Genomic DNA, 19301 nt, shown 5'->3' with positions numbered 1-19301 from the left:
AATGCTCAGAGAAAGGGACCACTTCCTGACAACCATCTCACCCTATCCCAAAAGGGCAGGATAGACTGGGAAGTGTTACATGCTGTCTTGCAGGCACTAGACTGGGTTGCAGGCAACTTCAGATAAATACCAACATAGTGGAAAAATCGGAGTCACTCCAAGACGAATAAAAGACCAGCTGATGTACAAACTCACCATCATTCTCACCCAGCACAGCATCTACAGAGGTAGGGAACTGCTCCCAGAGTGTGCTGTCAGTGGGGAAGCCTTCTTCCATATGCCCCGTGGCTTCATCATAGCACCAATGGAGATCTCCCTTGAAGAAGCAGGTTTTCCGGTTTAAAGGCCATGAGAAGGCACCATCAATGCCACCTTGTGGCAGTCCAAAGTCTGTGACTGGGCGAGGGTAACCCTCTTCCACACCATTGTCCTTAAACACCCAGTACAGCGGGCCTAGAGACACCGGCAAAAACAAACAGAGTGTCTTGTAACATCTTAAGAAGACTAGCAAATGTATTATGGCAAACGCATTTGTGGACTAGAGCCTCCTTCAGCCTTCGCCAACCTGCTGCTGTTTCGGCACACAACTTCCATCATCCCCAACCAGAAAGCAGGCCAACTCATCTGCAGGGCACCAGTTTGGGGAAGGTGGATCTACTTCATCAGATGTATTATCCTAAGTTGGCAGGTACAGTCAGGGCCAGAAATATTGTAACAAGGTCAACCGTTTTGGCAGTTGGCCTCTGTACACCACCACATTGAAGTTGAAAGGAAACACACCCAGGTGGGAGCGAAGTCAGGACTTGCAGCTGTAATTCAAAGGGTGTGACAAAAGTGGGGCACTAACCATTCAGGAAGTACAGCCAGTGGCATACACACACACCCATCATCAGTGGCTCATAAGTAATGGAACAAACCAACATAATTTCAAACTTAAGGATCACCTTTAATACCTGGATGAAAATCCTTTGCAGTCAATGACTGCCTGAAGTCTGGGACCCATGGACATGACCCAATGCTGAGTTTCCTCCCTCGAGATGCTTTGCCAGGCCTTTGCTGCAGCTGCCCTCAGCTGCTGCTTGTTTGTGGGTCTTTCTGCCTTCAGTCTTGTCTTCAGTAAGTGAAAAGCATGCTCTGTTGGGTTGAGATCAGGTGATTGACTTGGCCATTGAAGAACATCCCACTTCTTTGCCTGGAGAAACTTCTGGGTAGCTTTTGCTGTATGCTTTGGGTCATTATCCATCTGCAATATGAAGCGACGTCCTATCAGTTTGGCAGCATTTGGCTGAATCTGAGCAGAAAGTGTAGCCCTATATGCTTCAGAATTCATCCTGCTGCTTCTATCAGCAGTCAGGTCATCAATAAACACCAGTGATCTGGTTCCATTGGCAGCTATACATGCCCATGTCATAACACTACCTCCGCCATGTTTGACAGATGATGTGGTATGCTTTGGATCATGAGCTGTTGCTTTCCTTCTCCATACTTTTCTCTTCCCATCATTCTGGTACAAGTTAATCTTGGTTTCATCAGTCCAAAGAATCATATTCCAGAACTGGGCAGGCTTTTTGAGGTGTTTGCTGGCAAAGCCTAATCTAGCCTGTCTGTTCTTGAGCGTTACCAGTGGTTTGCACCTTGTTGTGAAGCCTCTGCATTTACATTCATAAAGCCATCTCTTGACTGTAGATGTTGACAATGACATGCCTACCTCCTCAAGAGTGTTCTTGACCTGGCTAGATGTTGTGAAAGGGTTCCTCTTCAACATGAGCAGAATTCTGCAGTCATCCTCTTTAATTGTCTTCCATGGTCTTCCAGGCCTTTTGCTTTTGCTGAGCTTGCCAGTTCATTCCTTCTTTTTCAGGATGTTCCAAACTGTTGTATTGGCCACTCCCACTGTTTTTGCTATCTCTGTGATGGGTTTATGTTGTTTCCTCAGCCTAATGATGGCCTCCTTCACTCGCATGGACACCTCTTTGGACTTTATGTTGGGAGCAGCTACCAAATGCAAATGTAACACTCAGAACCACCTCCAGGCCTTTTATCTGCTTGATTGGTCATGGGGTACCCAGGAAACAGGCCACACTTGGCCATGCAGCTGCTTGTCAGCCATTTGTTCCATTACTTATGAGCCACCAACGATGAGTGTGTGTGTGTATGCTCCTGGTTGTCCTTCCTGAATGGTTCGTGCCCCACTTTTGTCAAACTTCTTGAATTACGGCTGAAAGTCCTGACTTCGCTCCCATCTGGGTGTGTTTCCTTTCAACTTCAATGTGGTGATGTACAGAGGCCAACTGCCAAAACAGTTATCCTTGTTCCAATATTTCTGGCCCTGACTGTAGGTACGCACATGGGTGTCAAGGTGGGGGCGGGGGGGCAATGAAAGCAGTGAGGTCAGAAGGAAATGAAACTGAAAAAAACACAGACTGCGATGATTCTGCAAAAGCTTAAATGTATGTAAAATAATTGCAAGGACCATTTGCAAAAAAACAGTGTTGACCGTGCCCCATCAGTGTTGGAAGGGCCAGGGTTGTATTACCCAGCAGACCCCAGTAGACACCGATAGCCTCATCCTCCATGAATTTGATTAATCCCCTTTTAAAGCCAGCCAAAAAAAACAAGTGCAGTGGCACCAATCCGGATCAGGACAGCAGCACGTGGGGATGTGAGGTTTCATCCTTTCCTCCTCTACCACATTCCCAATGAAGATCGCTCTCTACTGGCGTAATGATTAGTTAGGAAAAAAGCTCTCATTGGCACCGAGGTAGCTTGACCTCAAGATAGCTGTAAGCAGGAAATTAGACAAATTCATGGTCTATCAATGCCTATTAGACATGATGGCTAAATGGAACCATCAGATGCTGGGGGGCAAGAGTGGGGAAGGGATATTCCTAGATGCCCCATGTGTGGACCTTTCAGAGTCATCTGTTTGGCCAAGGTTGGAAACAGAATGCTAGCTGGGCCCAGTTTGGTCTGATCCCGCAACTGTGGTGTAGGGGAGCCAGGGCTGGGATGCTGACATCATCTGCGCCCTCTGCCCCCCTCCCCCTGCTCAGAATTCCCTGTTTCCTCTGAGCTTAGCTACAATCCTCACAATAGTTGGTGGGGTGGGGAGAACTAATTTTCCCAGCAACAATATTGTTCCCTGTTGTAACGCAAAGTATTTTGCAGTGGTTTGGTCCTGAATAGGAAATTAAGTCTCATTTGCTTTACAAGAGACCCACTCCTGGTGGAGATGAAAAGAGCGAGTCCTGGCTTGTTGATATGGATCAACAGAGCAGCCTGAATTTTTGAACTCTCTTTGGGGGCCTAGACATGGGGACTGTCCTAATAAGTGCCTGCACTTCACAATTTACCACTACACCACTCAGTGTTCAGCAGGGATCTTCTTATGTTCTCGTTTTCCCACCTGTGACAGCAGTTAGGTGGGCAACCACACGTGAGAAGGCCTTCCCTGCTGTGGCCCCACACCTCTTGAATAAGTTGCCATCGGAGGTCTGACATGCTCCATCATTGCAGGCTTTTCAGAAGGCCTTGAAAACATATTATTTTCCTCTGTCCTTCTCCTGATATGATTGCTGTTGTTGCTGTTTTTGTTGCTATTTTCGTTGTTGGTTTCTACTGCTTTTTTATTGTGTTCTTACTGTGTGATTATGTTTTTATTGCTCTTAATATAGTATTGGTTTTCTGTGTTTTATTGTACATCACCTTGGGAGGGCTTCTGTCCTGAGAGTTGGCCAAGAAATATTTTAAACATCTACAAATAAATTCTTATGCAGGCCACTCCAATCACCTCACACACACAATCCTCTTACCACTGAAGAAGAGGATGCGATGATCCGTGTGCCTCTCGTAAACAGCATCTAGTTTATGGAGAGTGGATGGGAGGCCTCTCCAGAAGCCAGCGATCAGGGCTGGGCGCAGAGAGGTGAGGTGCCGGCCCTGGGTCAGACGCCAGAAGTACTGACCTGCCACGGGCAGGAAAGGTGGAAAGGAGAATGAGATGTTAAACCCTGCTTAAGAGAAGAAGCTGCTGACTTGTTCACTCACCACGACAGGGCAATGTCCAAACATATAACACTGATTTTGGCCCGCTCACACTGGCTGCCTGTATGTTCCCAAGCCTGATTCAAGGTGCTGGTTTTGACTTATAAAGCCTAACATGGCTCAGGAATACAATACCTGACAGAGCACCTCTCCTGGCATGAACCTACCTGTATACTACGTTCATTGTCTAAGGCCCTCCTTCAAGGGAGACTCAGAGGGTGACAACAAGGGAGAGGGCCTTCTCGGTGGCGGCCCCCCAACTGTGGAATGAACTCCCCAGTGAGGTCCGCTTGGTGCTAACACTGTTATCTTTTCGGCGCCAGATTAAGACCCTCCTCTACACCCAGGCATTTCGCAGCATATGATAGCGTTTTCATCAGGTCATAGGATATTGTTTGGATATGTGTACATGTATGTACTTCTGCTGTCTGTTTATATGTTTGTAGCGAAACTGTTTTTATATTATGCAGAATATTGCATTTTTAAAGGTTTTTAATATTTGTAAACCACCCAGAAAGCTTTGGCTATTGGGCAGTAATAAATGAAAAAGGAAAGGAAATGTCTCTCCTAGGATTATTTTGCTCTCATAGATCAGGGGCAGGCAACTTGTGGCCCTCCAGACGTTTTGGCCCTCCAGATAACTCTCATCAGCCCTAGACAGCATAGCCAAAGGTGAGGGATAATGGAGTTGCAGGCCAAAACCTCTGGAGGGTCATAAGTTGTCTACACTGATTGGCAGCTGCGCTCAGGAGTTTCAGACAAGAGTTTTTCCTGATCCTCTCTGGAGATGCTGGGAATTGAACCTGGGACCTTTTGCATGCAAAGTGCTTGCTCTAGCACTGAGCTGCTGCAGGAAGAAACACTTCACATACAGGGCTACAAACCTTTGAAAAAGAATGTTTCTCCTCTGATCTGTGCGGCAGCATCGATGTTGGAGGCGCAGCGATCGGGGAATTCCTGCCCTGATCTGAAAGAAAGAAATGGGGGGGGGGGAGATAGCAGCTCACACCATGTGACTCCTCAATGCCAAGTTTATTTTATTTAAGGAGGAAATGTGGGCCTCCCTTGCTCTAGTCGCTTCCCACATCACTGCCATAGGGACACCAGTAACCTCCTGATGCATCAGCCACTTTTGGAAGCAGCAGGTAAGCACTTTTTGTTCCATCACAGCAATTATTACTATTCTATTATAAATTATATTTATACCCCACCTTTCTTCCTAGCAGCTGAAGGAGGTGTACATTGTTCTCCCCTCCCAACTTATCTTCACAGCACCCCTGTAAGGTAGGTTGGGATGAGAGATACAGAGAGTTCAGACAATCATATCCTGGTTTAATAAGCCAAGGTATGAACAAGGCTTTCACCCACACATGCAGCCCCATGGTTACTCCCTTTGTGGTGGGAGCAAACAAACCAGGAAGTCTTCCATTCATTATAGTTCCTGTTTCATCCTGGGAAATTGGTTAACAGTTTTGGGAAAAAACAGATATTAAGCCAACTTCAAACCATGGTTCAACAGTCTGGCTTGTTCTGAAGCTGTTAACCACAGTTTCTTGGCTGGGATGAAATGAAAAACTATAGTTAGTGGAAGACTTCCTCGTTTGTTTTCGAATGGAAGAGCAAAGGGTTCAGATCTCTGTCTGTTAAGCTGAGATAGTGACATGGCTGAGGGGATTTGAACCTGAGTCTTTATCCGACACTCTAACCATGACACTATACTGACAGCAGAAACTGGTCTGTTGCTTAAATATCACAATTGCACTGAGTCCAATGCCAGCTCAGTTACCTAGCCCTGTTAGACAAGCACAGAAAAACATTCAGCCACAGTAACACTGAAAGCAGAAGTTTGATTTAAAACACAATGATCTTATCATTTGCACTATCACACCTGATCATGCAGAAATGCACTGCTAGGCCCAGAACTTCTGTAGTCGATGGAACCCCATGCTCATCATAAAAACTCACTGCTGCAAAACCTACATCCTTAGGCTGTTACGGAGAAATGCAGTGGGTTACTGTAAAGGAGTTGTTACTCCCAGCTTTAGTTTGACCTGTCAGTTCGTGAGGAAAGATGGGCTAGTGCTTTACTGCTCGATGCATCCTCACAAATAAGATATATCAGAACAAGGCGTGTACTGGACTCCCAGCTAGACCACACAGCAACTGTGATGGTCCCACATTTGTCCTAGAGCTTTTCTATGTGAGGCTGTTAATCAGCTGTTAATTTGCTGCATCTGCTTTTGGTTTCATTGCAGACTTGAGATCTGAGCAGTACAGAAGGAGCATTTCCTTTCCTGCTTTTTCACTACATAACCTCTAGGTGGCACTATGGTATAGCAGAATAGTGCAAATACACAAAAAGAAATAGCGCTTTCTTTGGCTTTCACAAGTAAATGCTGCATTTTCCCTGCTCTTAAAAAAACTCGCTGAAAGTGCTGATTAGGCATAGATGTGAAACTGGAGGGTCACAACATCATCTAAAGAACCTGTGAGTAGGGAATGATGAGCACATGATAAACGCCTCATGTAGAAAAGCTCCTTGTGCAAAACCAGTGTTTTTCAAAGTGCCCATTTTGTCAGTTTCCCATCCTTCAGGTTTACTTAGAAGAGTGCAGGAAGTTGCTGGTATGGCCCTGGCATGATGCAATAGTGAACAAGGATTATTCATGTGGCAGCATTGTGTCAAGTCATAGGATTGTGAAACAACTTGGAGACTGTATCTTTCAACAGTCATCTGCAGTCTTACACCTGATATGGGAGATGTATAACTGCTCGGAACAACACTTCCAGAGTCAAAAGAGGGCAGGTGTGTGCGTGGTTCAGTGTATCCATAAGTCATAAAGAGCCTTCTATTTACCCCTCCCAAAGTGCATTGTGCAAAGGGTGCTTTCTAACCTGAGGGCAGGGAAATCACGCGGCAGGGAGAGCAGATCTGGGAGCAGTGAGGTTACCTCTGGTTTCTCTGTGGAATGAAGAACTCTGCTTCCTGATATAGACAGATAGGGAGGGAGGGAGGGAGGGAGAGAGAGAGAGAGAATTAATGAATGCACAGAAAAAATGTGATTTGTGTAGTATACTTCATGGACCCAGGAAAATATAGTGAAATAACAAGAACAAACAGGGAGTTTATTTGAAATAGGTCCACTGCAAACGACAGTGAGGCCTACCAGAATCCTTCATGGCTGCTTGGCCTAGTACAGCCTGTGGTGATAGGCTGAGACATGACTAAAATCTGTGCTGAAACTGCTCCAGATTCAAACACAGTGGCAATGTCCACATGTAACGATAAGCCAGGATTCCTGGTTTATCCTGGCTTCCTGTGAATAATCAGTGTGTGGTGCACCCACTTAGTTTGCTCCTCCCATTGGGCAGGCAGGTAAAACTAATTAGAAAGGGTTTCACTTATTGTGACTGCCAAACCTGGGATCCTGGTTTGTTTCTTTCCAAGAAGCCAGGATCGTAAGCCAGCAATGGATACAGGGGGTGAAGGGAGGAGTGAAGCAGGAGTGAATGGGCTGTGTGTATCAGCATGCTTTTTATTCACAGGAAGCTATGAAAAGCCAGGAATCCTGGCTTGTCGTTACGTGCGAAGGCAGCCAGTGAAACTGCCATAAGTCACAGAAGCAGGACTCTTGGAAGAGACTTGTAAACACTAGAGGTAGCTCCTGTGCTGGCAACGTGGAGTGCAGCCATTAAAGGTTATCTTGCCACTGTAGGAAAATAAAAAAACAAAGACAGCCATGATGATCCGTAAGTAAAAAATCCAAAATCCACAGCTAGGCAATATCTGGATTAGCACCAATCAAAATGCCACAAAAGACTGTGTAAGCTTTTCAGATTCTCTGGAACTCTTTGTCAGGCTAGATGACATATCTGCCAAAATACCAGAGGCAGACCACAAAACAACCATGACACACATTCTCCACTTTCCCTAAGACATCCTTGCTAAAGACCAAGAATCTCATTTCCCAAAAGTTTCTGCCCCATTCAGATTTAGGACTAGGTTCTCCTGCCTGTGTGTGTGTCTCACTGATTCACAGAAAGGGCTTTTAGGAGTGTCTGATCATCACAGGATAGATCAGGCTATCCCATCAGGCCTTTTTCTATGAATCTCAGGAAAAAACTGCAAATCTATTAACCTAATTCAGATCTGTTAGGAATTGCCCAGATGGAATCAAGCATTCATGACAGAGTATGTACCTGCATAATTAACGGCTCTTTGGCCATTATCAGTATCATTAGCACATTTATATCCCATCTTTTTTCCTCTTACAAGGAACCCAAGGCGGCTTAGATAGTCCTTCTCCTCTCCATTTTATCCTCACAACAACCCTGTGAGGCACGTTAGGCTGAGAGTCAGTCACTGGCCCAAAGTCACCCAGTGAGCTTCATGGCCAAGTGGGGCCTAGAACCTGGATCTCCTGAGTCCCAGTCCAGCATTCTAACCTCTGCACCACACTGGCTCTCCATAATCCTCTTTACGAGGCTTATTTGACATATCACAATTCATTATCTAGAGTAGAAAGATGTGGATGAGGTCGTCTCTAACACTGGACAGTGATGCTGAGTTCCCCCACGGCCGCACATACCATAAAGCTTCTGGATCTCAGTGCAATCATCTGTATGCAGCTGGTACTGTAGTGGGTCTCCCACTGGTCCCTGGTAATAGGGGCGCATGATGGAATGCTTGGAAGGAGAATGCGCTAGGCCAAGGCTGTGGCCAAACTCATGCACAGCCACAGCAAAAAGGTCGGTTCCAAAGTCGTCTGTGAAAAGATGAGAGCGACTTGTCAAGGATACAAACATGAGATATAAGGCAATGAAAAGATGAGAGAAGTGATCTCAAAGAGAATGCTGCCAGGGAAGATTAACCACAGAACCAGAAGGGCTAAAATCCCAGCTAGTCCACAAGGCAATGCACCCACCCATCATTGACCCATCTATGTAATCCAGACAGCTGTGCACAATAACCAAAGTAAAAGAAGTGCAGAAAAGAGTCTACAGAGAAATGACTCCCAGTGGCCCAAACAAACAAACCAAGCCCTAAAAGGATTCTTCCCTGCCAGTTCTCCAAATGTTGCTATCGGTTGGTCCAGGGATGAGCAACTTTGGGTGGTCCGGGGGTCAATCCCCCGCACACACAGCCACCTGACTCACAGGACACACTCCTGCCACTGCCTCATCACCGATATTTGGCAGTGGTGCAGCAGCAATTAAATAATAATAATAAAACAGCAGTTTGCTGCCAAATTTCAGCGGCAAAATGCTACGGAAGCTACAGAGACTTAATAAAGACAAATTTAGTTCGTTTTCAAGTTAAATGTATCTTTCGTAAGCTTCTTTTTGCTGCTGCTAAGCCACCAAATGTCAGTGGGGTGGACCTTTGAGGGGCAGAGAGGGCCACACTGGGAGGGCTGCATATGACCCTGGGGCCGCATGTTGCCCATCCCTGCGTTAGACCCTGAGGAAGAAAAGAAGCTGCACCTGACAAATGTTCCAGAAAGGAAATTGGGAGGCCAAATCCCTCCTCCAGTTGTGGTGCCCTAGTGCTGCTGTCAAAGGTTCATCAGTTCCTCCTCCTTAGCTTAATACAGTCTTTAACAATCCCATCTCCCACCATGAACATCAAGTCACCTGGTGAACGGAAGGTCCATTCCTCATCGCCATCAAAGTGGACATTGCCAGCCCTCTGGGGGTCTCCAGGAAAGAAAGCATGGGCCACCATTCCTCCTGGCCCATCAAAAGGGTAGCCATCACGATGGTCCAGCCGGAGGAACTCTACAGAGATGTCAGCACTGTGGCTCCCCACCTCATGGAAGTTCAAGGGTGTGGCTTCACTCCAAACCTTTAGGGCATAATGCATCAACACACGCATGGTCTCTCGGCTAAGACGGGCTTCCCGTGGGTAGGTCTTCACCCTGTGGGAGAGATAATGTACAGACAGAAGCAACAGGTTACCCCAGGAATGGGCAGACCTCAGACTTACAGAATCTACTTACCTTTCTACTAGAACCTCAAGATCCACCAACTGGAGCCCGGTGAAAACACACATACACACACTTAAAGAATTCTGAGCCCAGGACTTTGTTTTGAGTATCAGGACTAAATGGTGCTCACAGCCCTTCCATACACAAATCCACACTTTGTTACCCCAAGCTCTCTTCATTTCAGCAGTATAATTTAGGGCTGGATGAAATAATTTGTTGCTGTGCTTGTTAAACAATTGGGAGTCAGAAATCCTTGGTGATCCTCTGTAGATTATCCAGAGATCTAGCAGTTGATCCAGATTTATCTTCTGCCCACCCCTGCCTTACTCTATTCTGCCTGGACCAGATCCCAGAAGAAATATTTAACGAAATCCAGCATCTTGGGAGCAAAATAGACATTACTTTAAATCCGTATCTAGTAGTGACACTACCCCCACCTCTCCAGTTTTACTCTAGAGCAGGGGTGCAGAATCTCTTTAAGCCCAAGAGCTGAATTCCATTTCAGAGAAGCTCTTAGGCCCACATTCCAATGGGAGACAGGGCCGAAGGCAAAAGTGGGTGGGCCAAAAATACCAGCGTATTTTAGCTTAAAGCTCTTATGGCCAGTAACTAAACATTAACAGAGGCATTTCAACCTTTTAGAGTAAGAAAAAAACAAACTGCACAATAGTTGGGAAACCACCAAACAATCAGTGATCAGGGAAAGGGGGTGGGGCCAAGAGAAGGGGGCGTGGTCTTCTAAGGAGGCATGGAGGACTGGATTTGGCCCCCAGGCATGAAGTGCTGCAGCACTGCTCTAGAGTAGGCTTAGTGGACCCAATCTGGATTGGAACCCTAGTGTGGGAGCTAGGGGGGCTTTTAAAATCCAGATTGGAGGCCCTGCACCTACTTTAGAGTAAAAATGGGGGGGGGATATAGCTGCTAGATACAGATTTAAATTAATGTCTGTTTTGGCCAATGGTTCCCACAGTGGCAAACTACACACCCAGAATTTAACTATGGCCAGGGTGGACTGAAATAACTGAACTGTAGCTACTGAAAAGCTTATGATGTGACACTTCTGGCACAAAGAGGTGGCCATTTGTTACATCCAAGCATATTGTAAGTCAGGGAGACACTTTGGGCTTGGAACTGATTGACAAATTTGGCTGCATTTCCTAGGGTCTGAACATTTCTTCTCCCTCCACGTTGCCTAGAGGACTGTGGCTGATTGTGTAACTGCCTAAAGCAGCTGCCTGCCATTTGGTTATGCACGTCGTTAATGTTTCACACTCCAGCAACTGCTGAGGGACACGTTTAATGCACCAGTGAATGTTCCGTTCTGGTATTCCAGTTCAGTACTCCAGTGCCAATTGAAATTCATTACCCAAATTCATTGACTGCATTTCGGAGGGTTTGAACAATCTGGTTGCTTAATTTGTTTTATGCATTCTGAAAATATTTAGCTCTGCTTGTTAACTTGGCTTGTGTGCTGATGTGCCTCGGTTTACATATACACACCCCTCTTCAATCCAGTCCCTGCATCTGACAAAGTTGGCTGTTATTCACGAAATCGCAAGCCAATTCGTCTCAGAAGTTCCACAGCATTTTTTGTCTGCTAGTTCCCCCTGCTGTTACTTTGAGGAGATAGCAACACAGGAAGCACCCTTATACTGTGTCAGGCCATTGGTCCATCTAGCTTGGGATTGTTGACACTGACTGGCAGCAGCTCTCCAGGGTTTCATGCAGGATTCCTTCCTATCCCTTCCTGGAGATGGCCGAGATTGCACTTGGAACCTTCTGCACACAAAACAGGTTCTCTACACTGAGCTACAGCCCCTATGGAGCAAGGAGTAGGTATGGCCAGCCCTTCCATTAGGCGGAGTGAGGAAACCACCTCAGGCAGCAGAGACAGTCGGTTCACTCTCTTGGAAGACCGAGCAGTGTGGCTAGTTTAAGGACTGCACCCCTTAAGCCTGCCTGCTGCCCTCAGATAAGGTGGAGGAGCCCATCGTGTTGCTAGCGTTGGAGCAAGATTCAATAGCCAGTCTAGCTGGTTTATGCACATGGAATGGAAGGGGGCGCCATCTTCTCCTTGGCCTCGGGCAGCAAATGTCTTGGGCTGGCCCTGAGTAGGCAAGGCTGGCTGGTTGTTTTCTGGCCAGTTGGCAACCTCATCTGCTCTTACTTACTCAGGAGTAAGGGACATAGGAAGCTGCCTTTAACCGAGCCAGACCATCGGTCCATCTAGCCCAGTATTGTCAACACTGACTGGCAGCAGTTCTCCAGGGTTTCAGGCACAATTCCTTCCTTGCCCTTACCTGGAGATACTGAGGACTGAATCTGGGACTTTCTACATGCAAAGCAGGTGCTCTACCACTGAGTTATGGGAAAGGTTAATATATTTGCAGTGCAATCCTGTGCATGATTATATATATCCCCCTGAGTTAAATAGGACTTAAACTCTGGTAAGCATGGTTAGGGCTGCAGCCTAAGGATATTTGCATAGATGAAGCTTAAATAACTTTGTGCTTAGATAGGTCTATAATATGATTTTTTAAAATAAAAGCTACGCAAGCTAGAATAGACATTTGGTTTCTCTTCCACCCCCTCTCCTGCATTATGAACATTTTGCATGCGACACCAACAGAGGCTCAACAGCTCTTTTTGGTGTCTTGCACAAAGGATAATCTCCAGCTTCCCGGTTCTTATAATAAATAGCTGTATACAGGTGGGACATGGAATAAAATGTTGCAGTGTTGAGTGCTCTTGTTCAGGGTGCCAGCCATGCCCCTTTCCAAGATACTCCATTCCATCCCCACCCAGCCCAGTCAGTCAACTTTCTATGGTAAATAAATGGGCTGTTTGGGGGTCCCTTCCCTTAGGGTTTCCCCCCTTTAAATATTTTTTATATTTCTGCAGACTTTGGGGTTTCCCAGAGCCTGCTAATACTTCCCTCTAGTGCAGGCATGTTGAACTCCTTTCAGCCCAAGGGCCAAATTCCATTTTGGAAAATCTCTCAGGGGCGACATTCCAGAGGGTTGGGGGCAAAGGAATAGACCAAAACGGCCAAAATACCAACCTATTTTAACTTAAAGCTCTTACTGCCAGAAACTAAGCTTTAGGAGAGGCACTTCAACCTTTTTGAATGGGGAACTGCACAAAAGCCAGGGAACCACCAATCGATGGTTGGGAGAAAGTGACAGGGCCAGGAGAAAAGGGCATGACCATCTGTGAAATGCTGGAGGGCCAGATTTGGCCCCAGGGGCTGAGGTTTTGTACCCCTGCTTTAGTGTGTGGATGATGCAATTTTGGCTACATAAGGATCCAGAAGTAGCCAAACATGGGGCCAATATAGGGGGCACTCCTGGCAGGGAGTTAAGAAAGACTGCAACATTCTGTTGCAGCTTCTACTTATAAGCTATCATCCCTGAGGGACTTCCCCTGACATGAGTTTTTACTCCTTGTGGTATAAACGTTGCTGGTAATACCTTTGGCTGGGAGTATTCGCTGGCACATTTAAATTGCTTTTGTCTCTGGCATTAGTGGAAAGTCGCCTTGCATGAAGAGGGCTTAACTTGAGAGCCAATGTGGTGTAGTGGTTACAGTGTTGGACTTGGGAGAACCAGGTTCTAGTCCCCACTCAGCCATGAAGCTCACTGGGTGACTTTGGACCAGTCACAGTTTCTCAGCCTAACATACCTCACAGGGCTGTTGTGAGGATGGAGTCCAGGAGGACCATGTAAGCCACCTTGGGCTCTTTGCAAGAGGAAAAAAGGTGGGATATAAATGTAATAAATAAATAAATAAACAAACAAACAAACAAACTTCTGTGGAGCTCTGCACAACAGGAACTTCTATTGATTTCCTATGTTCCTCCTAATGTAAACACAAGGACATCTGGCTCAGGCCCATGCTGTGAAACAGACGCAACCATGCTCTAGCTCTTCCTTCCCTTTCCAGCATAAATCAACCTATGCACTCCAAACTGCAGACTCTGAAAAGCTGGTCAGAGTAGGCTGCACTGGAATAGATGGGCTAATGGTCCAATTCAGTAGAAGGCAGTGTCATATAGTCATGCCTTCCAATACCAAACTCAGTGCCCCTGTGCCGACAGGGTTGGAACCAAAACGGAACTACTGAGAAGAAAGAGGGAGGTATCCACATACTCGGGTGAATCCCAAAAGTATGTAGAAGCGCAATAAAACAGTTTTAAAAACAAGAACAAAAGGGGGCAAACACAACCAAAGCAAACACAAAAATAGCCCTGTGAGAACTGAGCATGCTCTATGGTCAACCAGAAGTCACAGAATGTTGAGTGTCAGACCCAAAACAGATACCTTTTTCTTTTTTACTCTAGAGTAAGTGCAGGGGCCCTGATTCAGATCAGGACCCTAGCTTGGGGGAATAAAGGGGCTTTAACACACATGCGCACCCCCCCTCACTGTGGCTCCAATCCAAATCCCCCCCCCCCTCCCGGCGCCTGCAATGTATATTGCCAAATAGTGATTCATTTACTGGATCACTGTTTGGCAATAATTGCAGTCCCGTGCCCCCAGATCCAGATTCGGACAGCAACAGGGGGCAAAAGGATTAAAGCCCCCCCCCTTATCCCCTATGCTAGGGTCCTAACTGGGACCCCTGCACTCACCCTAGAGTACAAAAGAGAAGAAGATGTAGCTGCTAGTTATGTCTTTAAAGTAATGTATGTTTCGGTCTTCAGCTAGAAAAGAAAAAAACTGCAAGGGGTGTGTGGCTGGGTGGGAGGGAATTGGCTTTCTTGAGCCTTTAACAGCTTATAGTATCCCAGAGAACATCATGCCCGGCTGGAACCCTGATCAGTGAGGATATATTGCAACATTTTGTTGCAGGTGCCGCTTGTTTGTATATATCTAGAAAATGTCACGAACACAGAGCAGGCGCCATGCCGAAAGGTGTTTGCAAGGCAAAAGCATCTTGGGCTTAATCATGCACGGAGCCTAGCCAGACGGTGAAGGACAAGCGCTCTCCGGCTCACTGTCAATCCAAGCAGAAGCAAAATTCTTTCCTGAATTCAGATACCGTGTATCTTCCCAACTTGCCGGCATGTTGACACCTACTTCCAGGAGATGTTCCTCTTCGTCCAAACCGAGCCTGCACTCCTCCTGCTCCGCCTCTGGCGCCTTTTCCTCCTCCCGCTTCTCCGCAAAGGGAGGCTTTCTGGGAAGGTGGCGGCAATATCGGGCAGTGAACAGCGAGGCGTTCGGATCAGAGCTAACGTGGCATCATCTGTTCAAATGCAAGGGGAGACAAATCAAGCCCGGCTCAGTTGTGTAGCTTGCCATGATACAAAGGCCTAGTTGCTGTTGCTTTTTTTACTCAGGCAGGAAAGTGGCGTATGGACTTGTAGCACTGCAGCTGAACACTCACAGCTCAAAAAAAGATGTTTAAAAATCCCACACAGGTGTTGAACCTCAGGCCCATGGGCAAATCTAATCCTTCACATTCCCCAGGTAGCCACTTCCTTTCTCCTGGTCCCCCCTCCCCAACTACTGCTTGTTTGGTGATTTCTGGCCTTTTGTGCTTTTTCCCCATTCTAAAAGGTTGAAATACCTCTCCTAAGGCTGGTGGTAAGAGCTTTAAGCTAAAAAACAGTGCATTTGGGGTGGTTTTGGCCCCATCCCTTTTGCCCCGGCCACCACTGGAATGTACCCCCTCAACAGCATCTTCAAAAATGAATTCAAACCTTGGACTGAAAGAGGGTTAGGGAGAGGCCTAGCTAGGATCTTTTACCCCTGGCATACTATTTTCTATATGGAAGGCTTTACTAAGTTTCATTTTGATATCAAGGAGCATCGCAGTCATGTAAGCATCCACTTCAGACCTGAAGTGATATGATCTGTGGATAGATTTATCACCCCAGAAAGTCATAAGAACATAAGAGCCCTGCTGGATCAGACCAAGGGTCTATCTAACCCAGCATTTTGTTCACACAGTGGTCAACCAGCTGCCTGGGGGAAACTCTCAGACCCATCTGTTCAGCTTGGCCGAGGGTGGCCATGGGTCCTACTTTACATAGGATAGTCCTCTAGTTCAAGGGCTGTCCTGTAGAAGTCTGGCTTAAATATAAAGAAACATGGAGAAGGGAGAGCAGAGGCCCTGAAGTTGCCTATGAGCACTTAGCGCCTGGATAACTGATTGAGCAGCAGCCACACAGGTTACCTCAGTGGTGGTTTGGACTCCAACTCCCATGATCTATTTATCACTGGCCATACTAGCTGGGGAGTATAGGAGTTGTACTTCAAAAACACCTGGAGGGCATCAGCTGGCCTAGTCACAATGGGTTGGATCCAGACTTAGTCACACTTAGAGAGCCAGTGTGGTGTAGTGGTTAGAGTGTTGGACTGGGAGCCGGGAGATCTGGGTTCTAGCCCCCCCTCGGGCCATGGAAGCTCACTGGGTGACATTGGGCCAGTCACAGACTCTCAGTCCAACCTACCTCACAGGGTTGTTGCTGTGAGGATATAATAGAGAGGAGGAGGATTAAATATGCTGCCTTGGGTTCCTTAAGGAGGAAAAAAGGTGGGATATAAATGCAGTAGATAAATAAATAAAATAATAAACCAATTGAAATCAATGAGACTTCAGTTAGTCATGACCCACTGATTTCAATCAGTCTACTCTAAGTATAATTAAGTCTGGATCCAACCCAATGTATTGCATTTCTGTATAAATTATAGTGATTTCTAAATTTGCATCGATACATATAAACTAGTACATGTACGTGTTATGCAAATTCACACCCCCTCTTTTGGGTGATGTGTTTCCTCTTTTTTGGTGATGTGTAAGTGGCCACCCTAGTCTGGCCTCACAAGAATCTTGCAAACAGTGGATTATATTGAGGAAAAAGAGGTATAGTTTCCTTAGAAGATGATAGGGGTGGATAATACATACCCTGAATCCCCCAACCCCAGCTGCTCCATCCTACTTTAGTCTTGCCTTTATAAACCTAAACCCTGGGCTCATTTGCACTTGTATTCATTTGAGACTCAATGCATTAAGACTCACTGCATTTCTGAAGAGCACCCTTGTCTGGGATGCAACTGGAGATATTCCACTTCAGCTTCAGAGGTATTTATTATCTTCTCTTTAAAATATATATATATATATATGCATGCCACCCAACAACAAAGTTCTCCAGGTGGCTTACAATAACCATACAAATAAAATACAATACAATATAAAGGAGGGAGCAAAACCAGTCTAACAAAAACGCTTCTCTGCAACACCAAGGAATAAATTAAACAGATTTTAGTTTGAAAAAGAAAGGGTCCAAAAGGCCCAGGAAAATAAAGAAAAATCTTCACTTGGATCCAAAAAGACCACAAAGTAGGCACCAGGTAAGCCTCTCTGAAGAGAGCCTTCCACAGCCAGGATGCCACCACCAAAAAGGCTCTTTCCCCAGTAGCAGTCTCATCTAGCTCCAAGGGACAGATTTTCTGGACTGTTCAATATTCAGACACTTGAAGATAATGACACTAGTTCTTTCTCACTGAAATGGTAAATGTGTGCCTGGACTGTACCACCAGACTGCAGGTCTGCAAATCAGGGAGAAGGGATCTAGATAGGTTTCTCCCCGGCACACTGATTTTCTACTGGAAGGCACTTTTTGCATGGGAGAGAAAATTCCGCCATGTAAGCCCCCACCTCCCACCCCGTCTGAAGTGGTGCAGCCCAGCCCCAACAGAAGCTTAACACCTGAGTAAGAATTAGACCGAGGATGAGATAAGGAATCACCATTTTTGTCAATCAAATATGATCTCTAGCACAACGACAGTCCTGAAGAGGATGCTGACCTCTGCCAATGATACGTCATACTAAACAGCAATAATTCACCAGGAGGGTGAGGGGTCAGGAAACCAAGTCCTGTGAGGAACAGTTGAAAGTGCTGGGTATGTTTAGCCTAGAGAAGAAAATATTAAGGGGAGACAGGATAGCTGACTTCAAAATATCTGAAGGGGTATCATGCAGAAGATGCAGCAAACTTGCTCTCTGTTGCTCCAGAGGGCAGGACTAGACGTAATAGGTGGAAATAGCAGGGAAGATTTCAGCTAAACGTTAGGAGAAACTTCCTAAAGTTAAGAGCTGTTTGACAGTAGAACTGGTAGATGGTGGGCTCTCTTTCACTGGAGGCACTGATGGCCTGTACATCCTGCACTGAGCAAGGGGTTGAACTGGATCAGCCTTCCCCAACCTGGTGCCCTCCAGACACTTCGGAAGGTAGCAACAAGGGAAAGGGCCCTCTTGGTGGCGGCTTCTCAATTTATCTTTTCGGCGCCAGGTTAAGACCTTAATCTCCTCTCAGGCATTTGTCAGCATATGATGAGATTGTAATCAGATCCTGGGTTTTTGTTATTGTTGATTGTTTAAAATTGTTTTAGATATATGTGGGTCTCTTTGTGTGCTGTTTGTTGATATGTATGTACGTAAATTATTGTTATAATGTATTTTAAGGTTTTAATCTTTGTAAACTGCCCAGAGAACTTCGGTTATTGGGCGATATAGAAAGGTAATAAATGAAATTAAATGTTTTAGGACTTCAACTCCCATCAGCATCAGCCAGCATGGCCAATGGTCAGGAATGCTGGGAGTTGTAGTCCAAAACATCAGGGCATGAGGTTGGGAAAGGCTGTTCTCCATGGCCTTCAAGGTAGCTTCCCATTCTTATGCTTCTAACACTCCAGCAGGGGGCGCGGCATGTCAAAGTATAAAGGTACCGCAAGATAGGGATGTACGAAAGTCACTTACCTTTTCGTGGATTCTGTTCGTGGGGGGGGGGAAGGCGCTCCGCCCCTCCCCCCAGAATCCTTGACGGCGGGGGTGGCGATCCGGTCCTCCCCTCCGGAATCCTCAACGGCTGGCTCTGCTCCGTGGCAGCTCCAAGGCCGTCCGCAGCCGGATTTCAGGCCGCGGACTAGCTGGTGCGGCCGCCATTTGCATCCAGCCAGGGAGCCGTGATAGGCTACGTAAGTCTTTACGTAGCCTATCACGTCTGGGTAAAAAACAACAACACAGTGTACGCAAATGGCGCCCACTACGCTATTTGCGTTCCCCTTTTTTTCGCCGTAATAGTCTACGTAAATATTTACGTAGGCTAAAACGGCGAATAAAAAAGGAACACAAATAGCGCCCACTACGCTATTTGCGTTCCCCTTTTTTTTCGCCGTAATAGGCTATGTAAATATTTACGTAGGGTAAAACGGCAAAAAATAAGGAACGCAAATGGCGCCCACTATGCTATTTGCGTTCCCC

The 19301-nt window shown here is 46.2% G+C and overlaps 1 protein-coding gene across 1 annotated transcript in view; it reads right to left on the bottom strand.

The window, feature by feature from the left end:
- LOC146340564 (matrix metalloproteinase-17-like) overlaps window positions 1-19301 on the bottom strand; it is a 29853-nt gene that overhangs the window by 4287 nt on the left and 6265 nt on the right. The window contains exons 4-10 of the mRNA XM_084803841.1: window positions 15110-15278; window positions 9679-9962; window positions 8634-8810; window positions 6940-7030; window positions 4929-5011; window positions 3813-3965; window positions 196-453 (exon numbers count right to left, since the gene is read on the bottom strand). Coding sequence (XP_084659967.1) covers window positions 196-453; window positions 3813-3965; window positions 4929-5011; window positions 6940-7030; window positions 8634-8810; window positions 9679-9962; window positions 15110-15278 — 1215 coding nt within the window. The remainder of the gene's footprint in view (window positions 1-195; window positions 454-3812; window positions 3966-4928; window positions 5012-6939; window positions 7031-8633; window positions 8811-9678; window positions 9963-15109; window positions 15279-19301) is intronic.

Source organism: Heloderma suspectum, chromosome 6 (assembly GCF_057233095.1).
Source record: "Heloderma suspectum isolate Gila_16-S chromosome 6, 16-S_ref, whole genome shotgun sequence".
NCBI classification, from domain to species: Eukaryota; Metazoa; Chordata; class Lepidosauria; order Squamata; family Helodermatidae; genus Heloderma; species Heloderma suspectum.
The sequence above is the reverse complement of the archived record's forward strand: the minus strand, read 5'-3'. Positions and strand labels throughout refer to the sequence as shown.